Source organism: Haliotis asinina, chromosome 11 (genome assembly GCF_037392515.1).
Source record: "Haliotis asinina isolate JCU_RB_2024 chromosome 11, JCU_Hal_asi_v2, whole genome shotgun sequence".
Taxonomy (NCBI): domain Eukaryota; kingdom Metazoa; phylum Mollusca; class Gastropoda; order Lepetellida; family Haliotidae; genus Haliotis; species Haliotis asinina.
Window position 1 is genome coordinate 38,088,751 of NC_090290.1, and position 21,345 is coordinate 38,110,095.

General features: G+C 40.8%; 1 protein-coding gene across 1 annotated transcript in view; it reads right to left on the bottom strand.

Moving 5' to 3' along the window:
- Positions 1-9,259: 9,259 nt before the first annotated feature.
- LOC137256144 (ferric-chelate reductase 1-like) overlaps positions 9,260-21,345 on the bottom strand; it is a 104,558-nt gene continuing 92,472 nt past the window's right edge. The window contains exons 3-8 of the mRNA XM_067793848.1: positions 19,053-19,114; positions 15,299-15,370; positions 14,729-14,786; positions 12,622-12,763; positions 11,626-11,881; positions 9,260-10,784 (exon numbers count right to left, since the gene is read on the bottom strand). Of these exons, the coding sequence (XP_067649949.1) occupies positions 10,627-10,784; positions 11,626-11,881; positions 12,622-12,763; positions 14,729-14,786; positions 15,299-15,370; positions 19,053-19,114 (748 nt within the window). The 3' untranslated portion in view covers positions 9,260-10,626. The remainder of the gene's footprint in view (positions 10,785-11,625; positions 11,882-12,621; positions 12,764-14,728; positions 14,787-15,298; positions 15,371-19,052; positions 19,115-21,345) is intronic.

Here is a 21,345-nt window from a genome sequence, read left to right on the forward strand (position 1 = left end):
TTGCTTTTGTTATTGTTTTTCTCCTGTGAGTACCCGGATGATATCCAGGAGACTGGTTCGTGACCTCTGCTGCGCCACCCGCTGGCGCAGTTGATAGTATAAGTATAGACTGATCAACAAAGATGAAGTAATTTTTACTTATCATTATGGGTCGAAATTCTGATTTCCAAGTAGTAAAATGCATTGGAAGGATAAGCATAGACTAACAGCTATTCTCCGAAATGAACAAATGTTATTGAAAAAAGTTCAAAGTAAAAGATAAGTATAATATAATGAAAAATGACTGATATGAAAAATACATTTTCAATTTTCGGAAGCCATCATTTTACTTAATGATACAAGCCGGCCCCTTCATTTATAACTTAGACTCTCCCAGTCTGAAACTCGACTGATCAGCACAGAACCACTCAAGCAAGATTCATTCCAGGGATCGGCTAATTTCAAATTTCAAAATTCGACAGTTTTCTCGTCGGTAGATTGCCATGCATTAACATTAACTTACGACTATCTTAGCGCTAAGAGAGCTTCGAAAATCTAGTCCCAAGACCCGTTCCACGCGAACTTAGCGATACGATTATAGTGCGCCTATGTTAAAGTGAAACTATGGGAGACTTACAACCGTATATCTTGAATACATACTATCAAAATGTCTGCTAAAAAGGAAAAATCTGAATTAGACTATTTGTCATAAGGTGACTTTAAAGTTGTGTTATATGATGTATGGGAGCGGTGTTGATATACACTATTACAACTTGTTCACCAATCCCTATAAATCTATTACATAAAATATGTTTAACTTAATTATAAGAGGCGTTCTCAGCACGTGTCGTCAACCGTTTAACTATGTCAGGTTCTTCTGTATGTGGATTGTTAACTAGGGTTATGACAGAGCTGCCATGTTGTCAGGATCCCTTGTGTAATTGAGGGTTCCAACATGAATTAAGAACTATTCTATTATACAAGATGGACACTGCAACATGAACTGTATAGGATATCCATATGAGAACAAATGTACATACAAATGAATATCCATAAAATCTGCTTTTTATTTTGTTTTCTTTCATAGTGAATTGTGATGATATGCCCTGGTCGGATGTCTCGAAGTTCGGATAACTGGATATTTTTCTTCATCCCATAAATATAGAGACTAACGTGCTCGACTGTACATAGTTTACTCTTTGTCAGTTATTATCACGGCCATATTAATAATGCCACTCTGCTGTCTCTAAACGCACACTTGTCATCCTATGTACTTCCCACACGCCTCTCGCCACCTCAACATCCTCAACAACCCACTGGCCCCTTGTTTGTATTGCATAACTGACCTCCCTTCTTTTTCGGTATTTCTGTATTCTTTACCCTATCATTCCCTTGTTATTCTCATGTATCACTGGCCTCCCCGTGTTGTTGTTTTAGTGTATCACTGGCCTCTTTATGTCTGTGTTATATCAAGTCAATTACCATGTTGTTGTTTTAGTGCATTACTTTCCTCATGTTTGTATTACATTCCTATCCCTCAACGTTGTTAAAAATTATTCTTTGTAATACCTCTTGTATGTAAATATACCACCTTGGTATAGCCACCTGAAGAAGGAGCAAGCATGCGCCCCCAAACGTCGTGTTATCCACAATAAAGAAGGAGCATGATGGAGCAAGCATACGCTCCGAAACGTCGTGTTATCCACAATAAAGGAGCAAGATGAAGGAGCAAGCATACGCTCCGAAACATCGTGTTATCCACAATAAAGAAGGAGCATGATGGAGCAAGCATACGCTCCGAAACGTCGTGTTATCCACAATAAAGGAGCAAGATGACGGAGCAAGCATACGCTCCGAAACGTCGTGTTATCCACAATAAAGGAGCAAGATGAAAGAGCAATCATACACTCCGAAACGTCGTGTTATCCACAATAAAGGAGCAAGAAGAAGGGGAAAGCATACGCTCCGAAACGTCGTGTTATCCACAATAAAGGAGCAAGAAGAAGGGGAAAGCATACGCTCCGAAACGTCGTGTTATCCACAATAAAGGAGCAAGATGACGGAGCAAGCATACGCTCCGAAACGTCGTGTTATCCACAATAAAGGAGCAAGATGAAGGAGCAAGCATACGCTCCGAAACGTCGTGTTATTCACAATAAAGGAGCAAGATGAAGGAACAAGCATACGCTCCGAAACGTCGTGTTATCCACAATAAAGGAGCAAGATGACGGAGCAAGCATACACTCCGAAACATCGTGTTATCCACAATAAAGGAGCAAGATGAAGGAGCAAGCATACGCTCCGAAACGTCGTGTTATTCACAATAAAGGAGCAAGATGAAGGAACAAGCATACGCTCCGAAACGTCGTGTTATCCACAATAAAGGAGCAAGATGAAGGAACAAGCATACGCTCCGAAACGTCGTGTTATCCACAATAAAGGAGCAAGATGACGGAGCAAGCATACACTCCGAAACATCGTGTTATCCACAATAAAGGAGCAAGAAGAAGGGGAAAGCATACGCTCCGAAACGTCGTGTTATTCACAATAAAGGAGCAAGATGACGGAACAAGCATACGCTCCGAAACGTCGTGTTATCCATAATAAAGAAGCTGGCAACCATAAATCTCGCTTTTCTTATTAACCGGACACGCCCAAAACGATTGTCGGAATCAGAAATTGTCCCATACGAATAAAAAACTGTCCTCTATGTATTTGTTTACTTCCTGTTTAACGCTGCACTAAGCAGAAATCCAGGTACATGCCAACCGTTTACAAACATTTGAGCATGCCGCGCACAACACAGAAACGGATCATGGGGGGGATTCTGTTACGCTCCATCATCTTTGGCACATCAGCGCTCGATCTATTTAGTCTGCCCACGCAGCCGAGTCTTATTTCCTTTTAGTCTCACACACCATGATCTTAATGAAGTACAGTTCACAGCCGCATTAAATCCAATTCTTACGGATTCCCAGTAGCTAAATGGTTGAAACACGGTTGATGCTGCGTTAATTGTCAATCACTCATGGCTGTTAACCAGCAGATCGATACTTCCACTACCAAGCGAACTAAGAGTACGTTTGAAAAGTCACGCACTACTCTGACCATTGCTCGGTAGGGGCGGTTAGGTAGGCTAGTGAGTGAGTGAGTTTGGTTTTACGCTGCTTTTAGCAATATTCCAGCGATATCACGGCGGGGGACACCAGAAAATGGGCCTCACACATTGTACCCATGTGGGGAATCGAACCCGGGTCTTCAGAGTGACGAGCGAATGAGGTAGACTAGTGGGTTCCAGTTATATGGCGTCCGTCTGTAAATAATCGACTTTGGACCAGACAATCCAGTGACCCAGCATGAGTATCGATCTACGTATATGGGAACCGAAGTTTGCGAGCCTGACCACCCGATCCCGTTAGTCGCCTTTTACGACAACCATGGGTTACTGAAGATCAATTCTAACCTGGATCTTCACGGAGGCAAGTGTTTACAGTTTCCGCCCGAGTTTCCCCACGTGGGGTACAGTGTGAAAACCCATTTCTGGTGTTCCCCGATATGCTCCAGTCTTATGGTTATTTATACGGTATAATGTCACATACCTGGAAAAGGTAGTTTATGAAAGCATTATGTAACATTGTGCTGTTATCATGCTTCACACCGGATGTGTGGGGGAGAAGCGGCTGATGGAACAGCTACTCTTCATATGTATATATGCATGACACGGGAGGTCAAATGGTATAAACGGCAGGTCGAGTTAACTTCATAGGGGAGCAGAGAATGTTATCAACGTTGCGTTCGTGCGAAACATGCATACACGGATTTGCTGCAGTCCGAATCGGGAACATTTAACTATCTATATCCTGTTTTAAAAAAAATGTTAGGACCATTTCTCGACACTGAGATGTCAAACGGCGACATTGTCTCGACTGTTCGGACGTTGACAATCAACTGACATAGGCGCACCCTTCACAGTAATAGACACAACCAGTTGTGACACGGTCAGCAATGCATAAGTATTCACTTAATCAGGTCCAGGCGATGCAAGTAGTAACTATACAACACTCGAATTACCATTCCTTGGTGTATTTTTGGCTACCATCAGACAGATTCAGATCTGGTGTGCAGGTTCGTATGCGTAGATATGTCAGTTACTGTCGTAATTGGAACTCACCGAAACAAATTGTTTGTTGACATTGAAACAATGAATATTGCCGTTTACCATAGGTGTAAAATAATTTTGTAACTTTACATACAGAGTTGCCCCCTTTACACCACATTATTTATTAGAGTAAGCCTAACGGGGTTATCTCCCTTTGTCACTAGAGGCGTTAGCGTTGGCAGTTGGTAGACGAGCATGTCGTCAACATGTTTTCCGCTGAGTTGTTAACGATGCCTGACACGAAAAATGATGTAAGGCCCAAACGGCAATCTTCAGGGACGAAGATGCCAGATTCTAGGAGGCGCTATACACCGTTAAATCCCCAGAGAGAAAGCAACACGATTTCGTTATATAATTATTTTAATAAACATCAAGTCAAAGTAAAAAGTAGTTTGTTATTAATTCTTACATGTAACACAAACACTTCACTACACCAATAATCGTAGCAAAGAGCAGAAACCATAAATATATCATATCAATGTTATATCCTATGCATCGGAAGTATAAATGTTTATATTACATGTTAATCTAAGACTTGTAGCCACAACGTTCCTTGAGTGAGTAGTTGAGTGAGTTTAATGCTGTTTGGAGCAGCAGACCAGCTATATGGCGGTATTTCATAAAATTTCATCCAGGAGGAAAACTCGGAAGGTCATGGCCTTCGTGTTTTCAAATCTGGAAACATATTTCAGGCGAAAAATGATTACAGAATTTTGGCCTGTTCAGGGGGCATAACTCTGTCAAGCGATCTCTTGTCCGAAACGATTGGGACGTGTGTCCACCACCATAGTCTATGTCATAGCATACAAGCTGCCTAGATCGATACCTCAATCACTAGGTTGTCTGGTCCAGGGTCGATTATTTACAGACTGCCACCATATTTTTGGAATATTGCTTAGTGCGGCGTTAAAATAACCAACCAAACTAACTATATAAGCAGTATGTTCATGTGCATGGTAGTCTCCATTATGACAATTCCACACACTGAACGGTAGTCATCAAAAGCTCCTTTCAAACGTTACTTAATCCCAAAACGAAGCTTACGTTATGTTGCCCATTTTCAACGGTAAGACCTTTCTTCTAAAGGTATAACCTACATGTTTTACACACTGCATATGGTTCATTTACCGAAAGAGTGGACACATTTAACAGGACCTTCGCATTCAAAGGTTACGTTTTATTCAGTGAGACTGGCACTACGCCCTTAATATATTTTTGTTCTGGCATTTTAAAAAAAAGGAACATATGACGACTTATTAACTAGAAAACATTCTGAACACACCATGAACCAAACAGGTTACATACGCAGCACTGCACTTAAACTGTCCTGGATTACGGACTATAAACCGAAAATCTACTGTAAGCACAATCTTGGAAGTCAAGATTAACCTGAAAGGGACGTAATTCTTGGCATCTTAAGCACCGTTCTACGATACGACGAGAACGCAGGAGAAGCCGTGTCCAAAAAATACATATATCTGTACTGTACAATAAATTCATTAAAATGAAAGTAAATATTGTCTTTGCGACTTTCTGAAACAACTGACAATAATATGTACACAAACACACTGGACAGAGCAATAAATATGAAAATATAACATATGACACTTGTATGATAACTGTAGGGGCCTTGGGGTGTAACGGGCGGGGCTCTTCTCCCCAGTCCAGGCTGCTAGCGAGAAATACTGCTGCGATACACAGCGATACACTTGTCATCAGATTTTGATCCGCTGTTATTTCAATGGGCTATATACTGACATCAAAAGAAACGCAATAGTCTTTTTGTCACGTTTTTAAACATAAGACACAAATAAGAACGCTTACTTTTATGAGATTTCACTGTTTCGAAACTTGGGTTTCTTTTGCTGTTCAATGTACAAATTCATTGGAGCATCTAATTGCCATCTCCGTTTTCCATTATTAATCAGGTATCGAGGTGCAAGAACAAAATACACGAATCTTATAATACCTCTCACTTAAAAATTCCGAAAAAATAATAATGTGAAAATACTCTACAGTATCAAAACATGCAACTATGAATTAATTTACAAAATAAATGCAAAATATGGGTACTGAACATGTTTACTCAAAATTTGTATTACATTTATTCAACAAAAATATTACGTGAAATAAAGAAAATCCACATAATCAAATATATTTTTTCTCATTTGAGAATGCTAGAATTAAGTTGTTTGTACACCATCCGCTTACCGCAATTAGCAATGTCGCTTTAACATGGAAATCATTAAAACTAAAGGAACGGAACGGTAAGGCTTGCTATATAATGTCCTGTGTATCTTGAGTGTGTCTCAAATATAATGCTTAAAAAGTTTGTCTTGTTTTACAGATTAGTGAATTAACATTGCCTTACTCCGATATCAGAAATGTTCCAGTAATGTCCTGACATGTGGCAACAGCAATTGGCCTGAAAAAGTGTACCCGTGTTGAGAATCGAATCGTGTCTTCAACGCGACAAGGAATCTGACATTAGCCTTATACTTAAAGATGTCTTTAAGATGTCTGTACCATATACACCAATATTGAGCGCTATATATCTGTGACAATACCACCGGAGAGGCCAAGGCGGACACATGGACGAGTTTGGCATGACAACAATCGCAACACGTCAGGAATGACATCCTCGGCACACAGGGGCATATTATAGTGAACTAACACGATTTTCATTTTTTTAAACATATGTATAAAAACAATTAAAGCTTTCGTCTCTTAATGCTATGCCTTGTATTTTGTCTAAATTGAAGGCAGAAAAATTACAATTACAATAGCACTGTTTTTGTGTAAATTGCCCTTGTTTGCAGAGGATGACATTAAACTGTACAAAGATGTCTATCTGATATAAAAATTTAAATGTCGAATGACATGTACTTTACAGTACTTTACAAGAACACTACATCCAAATAGTAGCTATGATAAAAACATTAAATTTCATATGGGTACAAGTCATACAAAATTATCGCGAAGGAACACGGAACGAATTTTTAAAGCGAAACCTCGGTAGTCCAGATCCCACTAAACAGGAACCTTTGTTCATTCCGGAAACCTTTGAATCACGTTCGAATATTGATTGTAAATATAACATGTGACATCACCCTGTAGTCACAGCTCTTTAATCGAGAAATCTGTTTATCCGGACGATTACAGTGGGGCCGCTACGGTCTTGATTAACAAGGTTTTACTGTACACGGGGCGGTTTTCCAACATAACTGCAAAAGCGGAGCTTATAACACACAACAATTACAAGAAGAAAGAGAAATAGACCAGTCTTCCTATATTCGAGCGGAGCGAGCAAAGGTTGGCATCTTTGGCAACTGGAACTCGGCAGGGCTAACCTTACCCTTCATGGTGGCGAGATTTTATTTTCATATTAAAAATATTTTTCGAGAGGGAAGCATGTTGCATTCACTCGCATTTAAAAAAGACTGGTCATTTCTCACTGTTGCGCAACGTTTCGGTGTTGATCCTACACCATTATCAATGATCATCTACTGCAAGAAGAATAAAGAAGAATATACGTAGAATAACCTTGTACGCGGTGTTGTGAGGTTTGACGCGGACTGTCGGTCATACTATGTTCTTAGTGAAAAAGTTTCATGACACACAAAACATTTGTACAACCTCTTTATCCGGATGGTATAGTTTCCACTGAAGTCCTCCAAATGCCATCAATCGCTAAACGAATCGCTTGTACGGGGGAAGTCACTTATACAGTACACTTCCCAACTGTTACCACGTGGGATGTCTGGATCAACGAGGTTCCGTATGATTCCGCAGTTAATTAGGTGTTCAGCTGGATGCAGTTCTCAATGTGAGAATCTCATCTCCTTCGGTCATATTCAAAGCAGGGGAAAAAAACAGTGTTGATAATCTTTACCCCAAGAGATTTTTTGGGCAAGATGTGGTCTGATAGTGGGAAGTACAGTCATTTAGACGTCTCTATAGACTATACCTACTTTTACCACTTGTTTACCGATCCGACTAACTTAGATTCAGAAAAGATTCAGAAAATAAATGTAAAAACCATCTATTTTTAATACACCGATGCAAATGTAGCAGGGTGTTGGATATAACCACTAGTTGTAACCACATAAATACCATCCTCTCATAATCCCCCCACAGTTTCATCATATCCATAAATTATGTATATATATTGTCATTGTCATCATTTCATGCTATTTTATGTTGTCCTTGTCTTCAGTTGAATGTCAGCTACTAATCATCAATACCCTTAGCGGTATCTGATGTATCCAGCTTCACCTGGACTTCCCCTTCTCTATTTTTAGAAACTTCTACCACCTGACATAACTTTCTAGCATCTGACTTCCGTTGACACGTGCCAGATGCTACCTGTCTTTTGATTGGCCTTTTCGCCCTCTTGTCTTCCTTCCTCACGTGCCCTCCTCATGCATTCTGCATGAACTCTTACAGGAGGGAGGTTCTCTCTTTTCATGTGAGGAAGATGTCAGTATTCTTATCTCTGTATACTTTGTTCTGCAAACAAACATTATTTAATAAAAGGATATCTCACTGCTTCATAATTGTAAAAATGTATTTAATTACAATATTATTTCATTCATTATCTAAATATCCAAACACATACCGCCGTGTTCTTAGTTTTATAAATAAGTATTTCTGTCACCTACCGATCCAAATTAATTTTGTTTTCTGTCATATTTTCAAAAATAATAATGATTTAAAAATGATGATGATAATAATGATTATACAAACGGATGCTTATGTTTACATAGGAGGACAACGCTTTGGAGACAATAGTTGCTTGTTTAATTGTAACATATTCTACAGACAATGTTCCTGTATACTACAGGTACAAGAGTGTTCGTACAGTTGTACGATCCCTGCTCAACAATAAGACATACACAAACTTGTATTACATCCACAATATTGAGATATTTTAATACATGTGTATTAAACGTAGCCATCAAGCGAAGATTTTAAGCATGTTTTATTTCAACGCAGGTTATGAAGAGAGAGAGAGAGAGAGAGACAGACAGAGAGAGAGAGAGAGAGAGAGAGAGAGAGAGAGAGAGAGGTGTTCCATGACTGATATGTCTAGAACCACCTACCTTTGGATGTCGTTCGATATCTATCTCTAAATAACAGTCTGTAGATATTGCTTTCTAATATGTTATCTGAAGTTGTTAAAATGAAAACATTTGTCTGCCTATGACAATAACGTATCTTTGAAGTTAACAGGAACAGTTTCACACGAATTTGTGAAGCTAACGACATGCGTGATGTCTCATGTTTTGCTGATCGATTTACTTGTCTGACGTCATTTAGCTGTTGCCTGATAGATTTTATTGTATCACTGATTTTCTGGTTTTGTAATTGCGTCATTAGCTTGCCACATGCAATGCCATTTCCTCAATAACGGTAAAGAATCTTCATTGAAACATCGCTGACAAATATAGAAAAATTTGATATCCTGCCGCATCCACCTTAAACTGAAACCTTTCTACAAATCCTCCAAGCGAATCGTATATCATGATAGAAGACAGATGTCCAGTCTCTCGTAACATGGGCTTCAACCAGTTTCGCGCATACCTAAGTTGCAGATACTAAAGCATCATTCGAATCTATTGATTTCTTGAACATATGCTATCTTCATCACAGATGGGTTTAGTGAAGCATTTGGTTGAAAACAACCCGTTTCGCTGGCACTGCGAGGAAGAAAAAACACAAACAGATTAACAACGCTGAATTAGCGCAAACAGTCAGCTATGATGCAATTATAAATAGAGAAATAAAAGAGAACCATGCTAGAACGAGAATCTCACGAGATTGCTTGTTTGAGCTGAAGCCGGATCTCTCAAAACAGTAGCTGGCTTTGGAAGAAATTACGATGTAACAGCCAAACATACACTTCTCGTGAAAACGGTACCGATGCATTCTGCTGGTATTAGAAAGCGCGTATTTGCCTGGGATAGAGACGATAAATGAATATATGCTGTGAGACACGACAGATCATTTTGCTTATTCATTATTTCACGTAATATACTCACTTGCAAAAGAAACTCATTTGTTCTTGATTGTTGCGTTTTTAAAGAGAGGACATAAACATGCGTACGTTTATGATATTTCATTTTTTCGAAACTTGCGGTATTCTTGCTGTTTAGTATAGTTTACGTGATCAATCGGGTACATGAATATCAGGCACAAAGAGAAGAGTTACTGAGATATAAAACTTGTAAATATGGTTCATTTTAGTTACGTAAACCGTCGGTTTCATTCCGTGGATATTAAACTAGATATTTTTTTAATTCGTAGATGTTGTGTTTTTTTCATTACGTCACAGAAGCTGTTGAACCGACATTTTGCCCAAATACCCGGCCCAATTTTATCGAAATAATCCGATCTCTCGGCCTAAAGATTGAATTCCGCTGAGCAGGCAGGATTCAGGCTGGAGAAAATTAGAGGCAGACAGGTGGAACTCGTTAAGCGTGATCTCGTCAGGAAACAGCGAGACGAGAGATCACGAGACTCAGGAGGCCTATCGAAAGAAGATGGCGGCTGCTGGTTGAAGATGTGAACTTGTTGGTTGTCATAAGCATGGTGATTTTCTCATCCGAAGTGAAGGGAGTTTTATCGTGTTGAAGCATGACACCACCTAGGAAATAAAGTCACGTCAAAGCATTAGCGCTCATAAAAGGACAGGTGTTGTGTTGAAACACTGTTCCAGTTAATAATTAATTCAAATCACGATTCCCCATAAACTGTTGTTCGGCTGGATCATTGTTCCAGTTGTGCGGAGATCGATGCTCATGCTGTAGATCACTGGATTGCCTGGTCCAGACTCGATTATTTACAGACCGCCGTCATATAGCTGGAATATTGCTGCTTGGGGCGTAAAACTAAACTCACTCACTCACTCATTAAATCATATATTGGGACCTTGCGATAGCCTTTTAAACGTTCATACGTCAGGCCGAGGACAAGGGCTCTTTGCCCCTCGTGGATACATGTGTGAAGCCCATTTTTTGGGTCCGACGTCGTGATGTTGCTGGAATATTGCTATCACTGGCACAATGAAAGGCCCAAATCACGGTGCTTGTTGTTATCTTGCCTGGTTACCATGACGATACGGAGAGTACTTGTCAGTTGAATTGCTTCAGGGTATGTAAGCTGACCAGTATTGTAAAACCTGGTACAAGCAGACCCAAAAGCAGAGTGAGCGAATTTAGTTTTACACAAACAAATCCTGATTCCTAAACATATAACTGAATGACTCTCAACTTAGCTCTGTCTTCAAGAAGACAGGGAAGAAGACTGAGTGAATATGGTTTTACGCCGCTTTTAGCAGTCTTCCAGCAGTACCATGGCGGGGGATACCAGAAATAAACTTCACACATTGTACCCAGATGGGGAATCGAACCCAGGTCTTCAGCGAGCGAACGGTTGAACCATTAAGCTACCGCCCCTCAAGAATAAAGCTAAGAAGAAGAACTTACTACTTCCGACTGAACCACGTGCATAAAGCTGAAACCAGTCGTTTGAAAAATCCAGGTTATTCCTCTTGTCGACCTTCAGGAGTCTTGTGACCCGGCAGTAAATGTAGCCGTCCTTGCACCGCCAACTTTCCAAGTTCAGGGCGTTTGGTTTGGGTTCCGGAGCCGAGTGTGCGACAATGTTGGTCAAAGAGGCCACTTGGATGGTATTTGACGATTCGTCCTTCAGCTTGCACGCTATGACGTCATCATCACCGCCCTGTACAAGGATGATATTACTATATTAGCAGCACAAATATGCGTATATAAACTCATGTGATTAGGACTGACATAAGAAGCAAAGTATCGCACCACCCCAGTATTTATCGTGGCATCAGTATGTTATCACCAACCATAGCAAATAATACATATGGATAAATGGACCTACAGAAAGTACTTAAATGACAAACCTAAAATAAAACAAACATTGAAAAAAGTGCAAACCAAAATCTCTTGCAATAGACCTAAAAGACATGCCGACATTCTGCATACTCCAAATAACTTTGAGTTAGTGAGTGAGTTGGGTTTTACTCTTCCCTTAGCAATACCACAGCAGGGCACACCAGAAAGTGGCTGCATACACTGTATCCATGTGATGAATCAGACCCGAGTCTTCGGAGTGACGTGCGAAGGCTTAGTAAACATCAGATGTTGCGTTTCTTTTTTCCTTGTGTATATTTTAATAAGTTTGTATTTAGCGTTTGATTGCAGAACTTAGACGGGGCCTGTTTTCACCTTATCAAAGTTTTCGGGAAGAATCTGTAAACCTGAACCCTGCTTCACACAGATCATGCTTCCGCAAGCATCACATCAGAGTTCTGGTTTCAAGTGGTAAACGCTTGGGACTCGCATCTTTTTCGGTTTTCTTTTACTTAAGTACACTTGCCGTCATGTTAAAGAACATTGTTCCTAGCTGATTTAAACCAAATTAATTAATTCTTCCTGATCAACCCTTCTCACCATTTTTGCGTCCGACGAGAACCCCACGGCTACCCAGCCTTTGCTCTTTCCACTCAGTTCCAGGTCCACTCGATCAGCGGTGATCACGTAATATGACAGGAAGTAGTCGCAGGTCATGTGATCACAACCGGCAGCGCCATATCTGAATTGTAGCACCAGAGTTAAAGGAAACAGCGATTAATAAATCGTACTCCTGTCTTGTAATAGTGATGCGATCTGTCACATATCCGAAAGTATGTTTGTTCAAACAGAGGATATGGAAATTTGAGATCTGAATTCGACAGTAAGGGTGTATAATAGATTGGAAGGAGTGGCTAAGATATAAAGAGTTGCTGTAATAACTAGTGACTATTGAGGGGGACACAACTATTGCAACATACTATTTCAATAGTGTTGCAATACTATTGAATATAATTTTCTCCTTATATTGTCTCATTTGAAGTCATTTCCCAAATGAATACATAGTCAGTATGAAATAAAACCAGACTGAAGCAGTATCATTCTATTTTAATTACTGACAAATTGCAAGAAACTTGAAAGTCTAAGTTAAAGTGAACAAACCTGTTATCTCCTGTATTTTGCGTTGCGCATTTATCAACGGACGTCAATTACTAAGTTATCAATAGTCTCACATACTACTGATGCATCGATAATTTTTTTCGTCTCTAAAGCCATTAACTGCAATCGGTGACTCAACAACTGCCGTCAACAAATCGATAGTTCGATGCATATTTTTGTTGTGGACACCATGCTGCTAAGCAATACTTTAGTTACATGAATTATACAAGCACAAATATCGGATACATATGAGGCACTATTTGCAGCTCTAGGGAAAAAAGGGAGACATTCATTGATGATTGACAACCTGTTCTACTAAATGAAACAATCATCGTGATGGAGACATCATCATCGCCACCACCAAACATTTACATAGCGCCAGTTCCTGTCCAAATGTACTGTTCGGTAAAGCACTCCGAACAACTCGAGAATGAAAAGTTAGGCACTGTATGTTTTCTTAGAAAGCTATGGCTTTAGTTTACATTTGAAAATCTTCAGGCTGTAATTTGTCCAGTGGAAGCTGATTACTGAAAGTGTGTGTCCTGCCACCTGAAATGATCGATCCCCAAACCTGTCACAAGACTTAAAGTGTGGGACAAGAAGAATAAGATTTCCAGACAGGAGACTTCGGTTGGGATGGTGATCAGGTCAGATAAAGATATTTCAGAGCTAGCTGATTTAGATACTTGAAAACCAAACGCTTGAGTTTGTGTTGGATTCTGTCTGATTTGGGAAGCAGTGTAATCTCTGCGGAACAAGCGTTATGCTACAGTATTTCTGTGGTTTGCAAAATTCTGTACGCGTTGGGGCTTTCCTGTAGAGGATTGGAACAGGTCATAGAGGAGACGATCGACCATCTGTAAGTGGTGAAGAAGATGAAGGATAAAACCAGTGTGACTAAACCAGCTCCACGATGGAGCACTGCTTCCACACCCAGCGTTCGACATAATCTCCGGCCCGGAGGCCCGGCGCCGGCTGTTGTTACCTCGGGCCGGCAGTTTCAAATATCTGCAGGCCCTTGTGGCCCTCAGGAAATTATCTGTCTTTTTTCACAACGGGCATCTTTCCAGTGTTTTTACCCTTTGTTAACGTTCGGGAATCATCCATGGTCCGTCATGTCTCGATAACGTACAGCTTCACTTTCTGGTATTTCAGTCTTTTGCACAAAGGAATGTCAACACCACTCCCTAACAAATAAAGACGTCTGTCTGCGTCACTGGGTTCTCTAAATGATTTTATAGAAAGAGAGTGAATCTGTGTACAGTGTTGTCTATTTTGTTTTATTGGTTTGACTTTAACAAAATGGGCCTGCAGATTTCATTCGGTGTGTAGATTTTAAAGCCTGCGGCGGCCGTAGGCTGGTAAACTAAAGTCTTGCAATACTGTCCACACCCCGGCATTACCAAATGGAGGTTGACGACAAATGGCGGTCGACGTCAAGTAGTCGAACTCCTCTGGTTATGGCGGTAGTTGTTTAAAGTAATTATGTGTAGTCGTTGTCGACGTACCAGTGGTGTAGTGTAATCGTCTGCTGTCGCCGACAACGTACCTGATACATGTCCGGTTTTTACCACACTGACTGAGCGGGAAAGGAGAAACGGCAGCGCCTATAAACAAAGAAGGTTTTGAAGTGAATCAGAGATCTTTGTATTCGTTGTAATACAGAAGTAATGTATGTATGTATGTATGTATGTATGTATGTATGTATGTATGTATGTATGTATGTATGTATGTATGTATGTATGTATGTATGTACATGTATGTATGTATGTATGTATGTATGTATGCATGTATGCATGTATGCGTGTGTGTGCGTGTGTGTAAGTGCGTGCGTGCAAAGATATAAAATTTAATGCTGGTGTACATGTGTGTAGGAATGTATTTGTATGTGTACATATGTGCGTGTGTGTGAGAAAGTGTGGGTGCTTGCGTATGTATAATGTCAACAAAATCAGTTCCATGTACACTGTTTTTCATGTGCTGTTTAATTAATTTAGAAAGTGTTAATGTATAGAAGCATTAGATCCACGAAAAATAACTCTTCACGATGAAACATAAACTAGCATCTAAAAATATATATACGAAATACTAATAATGGTTGCTATGGAAACATACGTACCGTCAGACGCCGGTTCGGGTTTTGGTTCCGCTTCACGTCGTGGCCTGTGATGCCGGTGTTTGGTCTGTGGAGCTTTAAGTAAAGGCAAAATAAGATTGATGTAGTCACCGTATACGATATTGCACAAAGCAAGCGGTTATCAGTGCGTTATGAAATCTAAAAGGTCAAGCTATTATGGAAATCACTTACAGTAACTATCACTTTAGGACCACGTTGTGGTTTTATACAATGACGGTGAGTAAATCTATGGTGGATGAGACAAAGGGGGCACCCCCACCTCACCCCATCCCCGCCTCTCTGTGTGTGTGTGTGTGTGTGTGTGTGTGTGTGAGAGAGAGAGAGAGAGAGAGAGAGAGAGAGAGAGAGAGAGAGAGAGAGAGAGAGAGAGAGAGAGAGAGAGAGAGAGATAGGTGTACACACTACATCAACCCCAACACCTCAATATTTTTGTTAATATGAGACCAGAGAGATAGCTATCCACGTTCCCATTATTAGACAGACATGGACGCCGGCCCAGACATCAGATCAACAGGGCTGTACTTCAGCTAACTGAGCGGTCCTCTTGCAGGTTCTGCTGCCTGGCTATATTACCATGGAGTCATTCAACAGACATGATTTCACGGCCACAAAGGTTAACGATGTTCATTGTCAGCATTCAGATGGCGTGGAAAGAGATTACAGAAACGAGTGGATATTTGGTCCCACTGATTGCGCCAAGTCAGCAGGTTCTATGCATTGGCAATATTACCCCCGACACAAGGGGGCGAGGCGGGTATTACCCTCCCTTGGCAGACGCAGCTTGATAGCATGCTAACGCTTGTATGGCCACTAAGCATCGCTTAGGTATTCAGCCATAAGTGGAGTGAGGCATAAATCAGAGCCCGTCAGACTGCAGAATCATCGTAGGTGTACAGGAGAGAACATAATCGTCTTGGATGCGCTTGCGCAACAAGGGTGTTTAACTTGTTACGAAACATAAAGTCCCATCGGAGTCTGGACCACCCATTGGGTGAGTAGGTGAGTTTAGTTGTACGCACTCAGCAATTTGCTAGCTCTGTGGAGGCGGAATGTAAATGTGTGTGTCTGGACCAGACAGTCCAGTGATCAGCATCATGAGCATCGATCTACGCAATTCTGAACCGATGACATGTGTCAACCATGTCCGCGAGTCTGACCACCCGATCCCTTTATGGTGACTATATGGTGACGGTCTGTGAATAATCGAGTCTGGGCCAGACAATCCAGTGATCTACGCAACACATGACATGTGTTAACCAAGTCAGCAAGCCTGACCATCCGATCTCGTTAGTCGCCTCTTAGGACAAACATGGTTTGCTGAAGGTTATTTCTAATGCCTGACATTTGCAGCTTGTAACGCGTCTCCCCTGGTGTAGTATCTGGGCCCGATTTCTCGAAGCAAACTTACTCAATTTCAAACTGAGTTTGACAATTTGAAACTGCTGAATTTTTAACTCAAACGCATTTTTAAAATAGAAAATGCACAAACACCTTAAGCAATATATTCACAAAACTCAAACTTTCTACTATTCTTTAGTTTAATATCAATTTCAGTACATTCTGGGAAATGTACATTCAGTACATTCTCAAATTTGAGTAAAAACTCGAACTTACGTCAAAACACAGACTTAAGTTGTGGTATAGTACACTCAAGTCGCATACAGTAGGTAGTACTTAGTGTACAAATTCGTCACATATATTATGGATATCGTCAAGGCCACATATCCATAAAGATTCGGGCTAAAAGTGATCTTCAGTAACCCATGCTTGTCGTAAGAGGCGACTAACGGGTTCGGGTGGTCAGGCTCGCTGACTTGGTTAACACATGTCATCTGTTGCGTAGATCACTGGATCGTCTGAACCAGACTCGATTATTTACAGACCGCCACCATGTAGCTGTAATATTGCTGAGTGTGGCGTAAAACTGAACTCACTCACTCACACACTCAAGGGCAATAATACGATTCTGTCCAGCTAACTACGCAAATGATTCACATATTAGCCACACTGATCATCTAAAGTGAGTGTCATGTAACTGCAAGGGTTAATAACGGCTGTCTGATTACTACGAGGTGTCTGTCGTCTACGCCATGTGTGTTGACGCACAGATAGTCAGGTGACATTTTAATATACACCATGTACGATCTATGGGTCACATTCTTCGCCTGAGTTGACTGGTCTTGCGTTGACTGGAAACCCATTCACGGAACGGCCTGAGGCCTACCACACCAGACCGTACACACGAAGCTATATTTAATTGAACCAATGGACTTCAGAATAACATTGACACCTCTAGACCGACAGAATTTCTGCAGGCGGTTTAAATTGACACTATGCCCAATACAGTTAGTTTCTTCAGAGTGTTGCTTTGATCCTCTTCTCAAAGACGGGACGGCGGGGTAGTCCTGTGGTTAAAGTGTTCGTTCGCCACGCCAATTTGGTTCGATTCCCAACATGGGTACAATGCGTAAAGTCCATATCTGCTGGAATAAACCTAGAGGCGCCGTAACAATATACTCACGCGCTCGTTTCAAAGTGGTTATGTTGTGTGTTTCGTCATATACAATGGCAGGGCATTGTAGCGTTTAGCGGACAATCACTGATTAGAAACCAAATGACGCAATATACGTTAATATAAAGCAGTGCTGTGTAGAGTTTGTACAGTGCTTGGTAAATACAGAATACTTTTGAACACCTTCTCTGATGAAAACAATGCAAACGTTATCAAAACGTCATCGAACTGCAAACAGTTACTTACACACTGCAAACGTAACCACACAGGACCCAGGTTGTTCGAGGGTGATGCATTTGATACGATATACGATCCACAAAGCGTTCGTAAAGTTACGACCTGTTATAACTCTATAGTTTATCGTGGGTTTACGAATGTCGTAGAGCTACGAACGTCTAGGTCGGAATCTAGGTCTTTCTTGTTTGAATTTGTCTCATTGACACATGGGTGTATGCTTCTACTTGCCCGACATGACAGGAGAGTTTCACTTTCTGAAACTTTCTGGAACCAGCATAAGACTCAGCTTTCTATGTACATTATTTATCAAAAGAAATGAGACATCTGTTCAGCTTGTGACCAAAATGGACAATCCAGTGCTTGTGATTATGAGATTCGATCTTCGTTGTTTGAATATGAGGAAATGCGTCAACCAAGTCAGCGAGACTGAACACCCTATCCCATTAGTCGCTTGTCACTTCAAACATGGGTTACTGAAGATAATCGCAGTGGGTGGTCGTGAGTTTAGTTTCATATTGCTTTAGCAATATTCCAGCAATATAACGACGGGGGACGCCAGAAATGGGCTTCATACATTGAACCCATAGTGGTAATCGAATCCGGGCCTTCGGCGTGACGGGAGAAGGCTCGAACCACTTGGCTACCGCCCCTCTTAATAGGGGGTTCAACAGGTGTATGCATATGTATGTATGTATGTAAGTATGGTCGGAATGTACATATCATGTCAACAAAGGTGTGCAAAATATTCTCGGAGGACGAAGTGTCCGCAATATAGCTGGAATATTGCTGGGTGCGGCGTAAAACAACATTCACTACATTCAATGGGGAATGTGTCACGCCGCACGTCGCTTTCAGCGACGTCATCAGCCAGCGATGATATCAACTGAAAACGGTTTCACACTTTCGGAATAGAACCTGGGCCTTGATCGCAACGAGCCATCGTATTAACCACTGGGCCTATCCACCTCCCAGGTCTGAAAGACTTACCAAGATGGTACTTGTGAGTCGTATACAGCGTTCCTGCTCCGTCTTGCTCTGCTACCAACACACTGCAAATAATAAAAATAACAATAAACATACATGATTTGTAAAACACAACTATTCACAATTATGATGTGCAATGTGCGTGCTCTCTTTTTACTTTATTTGGATATAAGCGGATTAGGATTAACAGTCCAGATGTATGTTCACTGAAGTGGAGTTCTCTCACCACCAGGTTCACTCACTAAGCAAACTGAACAGAGTTCATAATGATTAGTCATTACCAGTATACCATCAAATAAGGCACGAGCTGAGCATTCAGATGTTCAATACATTTAGAATGAAATTGTCTCGACTGACATTTAACGTATATCTATGTTTTTGCTAATGCTATTTGTCATATCCGTGTATTTGTTGATGATTATATCCTGGCATACTTGCATTTCTGATACAGACTATAACCTTATTCCCCATTTCCAAGGATTTGGACCTGTGAAGGTCCCGGGGTAGAATGGGTCTCCAGCAACCCCATGCTTGCCATAAAAGGCGACTATGCTTGTCGTAAGAGGCGACTAACGGGATCGGATGGTCAGGCTTGCTGACTTGGTTGACACATGTCATCGGTTCCCAGTTGCGGAGATCGATGCTCATGCTGTTGATCACAAGACTGTGTGGTCTAGACTCTTTTTTTTACAGACCGCTGTCGTGTAGCTGGAATATTGCTGAGTGCGGCGTAAAACTAAACTCACTCACTCCAAGGATTAGTACACTCCACCAGAATAATGCTGAAATGTCTCCACCGAGTAAGTGAGTGAGTGAGTTTAGTTTTACGCCACTATTTAGCAATGTTCCAGCGATATCAGAAAATGGGCTTCACACATTGTACCCATGTGGGGAATCGAACCCGGGTCTTCGGCGTGACGAGCGAACGCATTAACCATTAGGCTACCCCACCGCCCCCACCGAGTAAGGGTGCAGCTCAAAGTCCCCCATCTCAAACATTAGCTTGGTGAACTGTGGTCTCCTGATGAATGGACCGTGGTCAGTGAGTACCACAAGCATGAATCTTCACTCAATATATATAAGAATACTTTGATTTATGCCAATTATTTGGTTAATACTTACTCTATTTACGTAACGAATTTGATTCAAAGCCATCACTGGGGCTATAAAATGACTGATGGTTTCAGTTAACACGTCAAAATGGCAAATGTGATTGTACGGATACAGTTATGAGTTTATGCTGGTTTTCAGTACACCAAAACAGAACAGTTACAAAGATACTGTCTGTTGGCGATGTAAGCAGCACAAACAGAGGGTTATCTGTTTGATTGACATTTTAGCAGAGTGCTTGATAACGGTATTAGAACCTATACGGAAACGTCGCATCATAGAAATGATTCGCTGTTATCCATGACGTACAGTACTTTTTTAACAAACAGGGTTGTCAAGCAACCATCATTAATCAGCAATAGTGACACTTCGCTTTCGTATATATCAACTTGAATATGGTAATGTTTAACTTAATCCAGACAGAGCATTGATGTCACGTTTGGATATACCTTTCTCGAAATCAAATAAAAGCTTGAGTTTATCTCTCACTAATTTAATCAAGTCGATAAGCATTTAAATGAATGAAACCTGAAATGGCGGAATAAATATCAGCTCTCGCCTTGGGGATCGGATTGTGTCTTCGAAGGAAATGTCACTCAGTACTACAAATCTCGGGAGCAAATAATTATTTTGTACACATTTGACCGACAATATGGAACTCTTTCGATGTAGAAATAAAACCGATGCTAGTTTTCCAAACGATTGATATTTTGATACATTATTATTATTGGGATGATGCCACCATTGATGTCATGCACTTTTTTCGGAGTATAGCCTTTTAGATCCTAGTGGCAAAAACAACGACGTTTCGTGTATAAGATCAAACAAAGCGATAAAAAAGAAACCATGACTCACAGACTTGCTTGTATATCAGTTTTACTCATAACAGGTACGGTTAACCCTTACCGTTAGAATGAGAGAGTCACAATAAACTCGATGCGCCTAGTGGCAGCAAGAGTTGTATACTCCCCAGGGAGTTGAGATAGAAATACGACGTGCTGTTGATATTTACATCCAGTTGAGCATGCACTAGTGCGTGGTTATGTGCGCTATATAAATATTCTAACCCTCTCTTTCATCTTTAGTCCCAAACTCCAAGTGCAAAAGAGGGACAAATTTTATATACTTGTCGAATATGTCTATACCACAATGGGGGGATGCTGGGTTCCATCATCGGCTGCATCGT